The sequence below is a fragment of the Bactrocera tryoni genome, chromosome 1 (genome assembly GCF_016617805.1).
Source record: "Bactrocera tryoni isolate S06 chromosome 1, CSIRO_BtryS06_freeze2, whole genome shotgun sequence".
NCBI lineage: Eukaryota > Metazoa > Arthropoda > Insecta > Diptera > Tephritidae > Bactrocera > Bactrocera tryoni.
The window spans coordinates 44,242,852-44,246,014 of record NC_052499.1 but is presented as its reverse complement, the minus strand read 5'-3'; the positions used below and the strand labels follow the sequence as shown (position 1 = coordinate 44,246,014).

Genomic DNA, 3,163 nt, shown 5'->3' with positions numbered 1-3,163 from the left:
GGGGTTTCAAAACCAGGCCTTAGAATTCTGACTTTTTGCTTTTTTTCTAGAGCCATTATTACTTTTATGGAGTTAAATGAAATACTTTGGGCCGGTTTCTCAAAGTCTAGTGAGCAGCCATCGGCCAGTTATGTTCTTGTTAAAAAAGGTTCTTTACCAAAGAAGTAGTCTTGGTTAATCCAAATTACGTTGTGATTTGTGCATAAATCCTTGCATATCAGCATTGAAGTGCATCAAGATTTTGAAAAAGCTTTAATAAGGGAAAAAGCTTAACCCCATATGAATGACAAACGATCAAAGAAGAGTAGGAATTTGACAATTGACGGAAATACATTTTGAGGTTAGAAAAAAATTTAAAAGGCTTGCTTCAAGATAAAACCATAACGGCAATAATAAACGAAAAAATAGTATAAAAAATAGCTTTTGTTGTCAGAAATGAAGAGGAATATTGCAGAAATAATTTTGCTGCTTCGTATTCGCCATGGGCAGACCAACTGACTGCTAATTTTCAGCAATCTCCTACTTCTTCCAATAAAATACGGTTATGTCCTTATTCATATCCTTTGGCTGAAAAACTACTTTACTTAATTTGAGACAACATTGCGGCTGAAAAGTTGCACAGCAATTTGTTTTTAACTCGCCTAGTTGGCCATGACTTTTTCACACAAGGTAAATATTTCTCAAGTAGCAAACAAAAAGTTTTCGAGAAATTTTCAAATTTATTTCTATTCAGCAGCGAGTGACGAAGGAACAAAAGTACATTTTTTCTAAAGCGAAGATGGTGCGCAGCATTTTCTCACAACGTTATAATTACGCCAGAATACGCGTTAACGAGGCGTTGGATGGTAAGCTAGTTCAAAGAGAGCAAAAACTATATAGTAAGGTTATTCCATTTAACAAACCCGATGTCGCAGATGTCTTTCGGCGCATACCAATTTTTCCGAAAATCGCGAAGCTGCCGAAGCTGAAGCGCACCTACTACATTGCGACACCGAAGCCGATGGCCGAGAAGAAGAACAAGTTAAAGCCGAAACACAAGAAATTGCTGCCTTCCTCCGAATGGTAAGACACGATATAAACGCATTTCAATTAATTGTTTTTAGAAAACTTTTACTTTTTAACCTTTTTTACAAAATTAATTTTGCACTTCATTAAAAAAAAAATAAAAAACACTTCAAAGGTATGACAGTGATTTCATACCGATGACAACGCGCTATGAACTCGAAATAATTTTGGATACACCGCTTATGGAACGCCATTCGGGACACAACTCGAAAGGCACCTTCAGTCATGTCTATTGGAAGCCAGCCGAAGCGGATGAAACGCAAACAAATGCGCAGCTTACAGCAGCAGCCAACGCCAACGCCAGCAACGGTGAGTTGACGAGCAAAACTCAAGCTGACAAATCGCTATCGATTGCGCAACCGTTGGCAGCAGCAACAATAACAACCAGCAATTCACTTTCAGCGACAAATACTTCACCACAGTTTTCACATGGTTACAGTCTAAAAAAGGAGCCCACCGAGCAAGCAGCACCGAAATTGTCTGATGCGCCTAAAAGTTTGGCGGCCACCAGAGAATCGCACGATTTCGAGTTTGCAGTGCCGGAGCTGAGCAAGCGTCGGCGCAATAAGCATCTGGAGAAGAGCTACGAATGTGAACAGTGCCACAAGAAGTTCGATCGTCCATGGGTGCTGCATGGTCACATGCGTCTGCATACCGGCGAGAAACCGTTCGTGTGCCCGGTGGAATCGTGCCAGAAGCGCTTCGCCGATCGGTAAGTACAAAAAAAAAAGCAGAAAATATAGTAAGTTCTTCATCATTCAAATTTTCACTGTCGCATTCTTGCTTCCAGTTCGAATTTGCGCGCTCATCAGCGCACCAAAGGCCATCACAACTGGAGCTATCAGTGTCCGCAGTGCACCAAGGCGTTCAGCCAAGAGAACTATTTAAGTCGTCATAGTCTGGAGGCATGTCGTAAATTTTTAGCCTCGCATAGAAACGGTTGAGTTGCAACCAAGGTTGCATTTTGCTTCTATTAGATATAGTATTATTTGTGGTTACGTTGATTTTTTGTACAGTAGTACATATGTACGTACTAGATATAATAGAGATATGTGAATGTTTTATGAATTTTATATGATTTTTATTGAAATATATTGCATTACAGTTAAATTTTGGTGGTCTGTTCTAACTTTTTATAAATAAATTAAAATATTGGGGCATATTGCTGCAGAATTAGAATTGAATATCAAAATGAACCTATGTATGTATTAAATTTCATTCGGAAATCTCAAAAACTGACGAAGAAATGTTTATAATTCTTAAAAGATAAACTTAAAAATCGGTGACTCGAAACAGGTTGCAGATCCATATTCTCTAAGGCAAAGTTCTTCACAATGATCCGAAAAATATTTCCGGCATATGCGAGATATCTGTGTTTTGGCTTCCTGTACATCAACCCGTGTTAATGTACATACTCTCATGCTCAAAATAATAAGTACATTCCTTTCGCCCGCAATCGAGGTTATATTTTCAATGCTTTGTGAAGTAAACTACGGCAAACATAGGTCAGTTTTATTAAATTAGTTATGACAATTCTTTAAGATGTTAAGAAATGTCGAATCCCCTCATTGAAATAAGGGTGCCAATCTTCTTCTTCTTTAATCGCGTAGAGACACAGCTTACCCGGTTATAGCCGAGTTTACAATAGCGCTCCAGTCCTTCTTCCTCTACGATGTATGGAAACAATTGGAGATTCTAAGTGTAGCCAGCTCCTTCTCCACCTCGTCTTTCTAACGGAGTGGAGGTGTTCCTCTTCTTCTATTTCCTCCATTGGGTACTGCGTCGTATACTTTCAACCTTTCACCTGTTGGCAAGAGTTATTCTGCGTTTGATTTCGAGGCTGACGTTGTTGTTGATGTTAATGCTTGTTTCAATAACTTGTAGACGAAAATATTGACGACTTCTCTATTTAGCTCTACAGCTCGAATTATTTTCCCAGTAGCAGGTTTAAGAAGTCGCACGATAAGGAGTCTTTGTCTGAACTCTCGTTACCATACCAAAAACGTTTTTAATAGCCTGATGCTTATTTAAACAACTTGTTGTGGCGTCTCGTTCCACCAGGTATAAAAGCGTTTCCTGAAGATAATTGCCTGAGTCA

The 3,163-nt window shown here is 39.0% G+C and overlaps 1 protein-coding gene across 3 annotated transcripts; it reads left to right on the top strand.

Moving 5' to 3' along the window:
• The first annotated feature begins 133 nt into the window (after window positions 1-133).
• LOC120782440 (zinc finger protein SNAI1) lies at window positions 134-2,053 on the top strand. 3 transcript variants are annotated; one of them, XM_040114726.1, is made up of 6 exons: window positions 134-669; window positions 734-845; window positions 915-1,062; window positions 1,181-1,374; window positions 1,468-1,777; window positions 1,856-2,053. In XM_040114726.1, exons 1-6 carry the CDS (start codon window positions 652-654, stop codon window positions 2,007-2,009), a joined length of 936 nt encoding a protein of 311 aa, XP_039970660.1. In that variant the 5' UTR covers window positions 134-651; the 3' UTR covers window positions 2,010-2,053. The 3 variants fall into 3 exon arrangements, with proteins under 3 accessions (XP_039970660.1, XP_039970659.1, XP_039970658.1); XM_040114725.1 differs by having other exon boundaries at window positions 737-845; window positions 1,181-1,777; XM_040114724.1 differs by having other exon boundaries at window positions 1,181-1,777.
• Window positions 2,054-3,163: the final 1,110 nt, after the last annotated feature.

Excerpts from the sequence above, each read along its gene's own strand:
- LOC120782440 (XM_040114724.1), top strand. Across the intron at positions 846-914 it reads CGTTAACGAGGCGTTGGATG|ATGTCTTTCGGCGCATACCA; the intron begins GTAAGCTAGTTC and ends CCGATGTCGCAG. Across the intron at positions 1,778-1,855 it reads CAGAAGCGCTTCGCCGATCG|TTCGAATTTGCGCGCTCATC; the intron begins GTAAGTACAAAA and ends TCTTGCTTCCAG.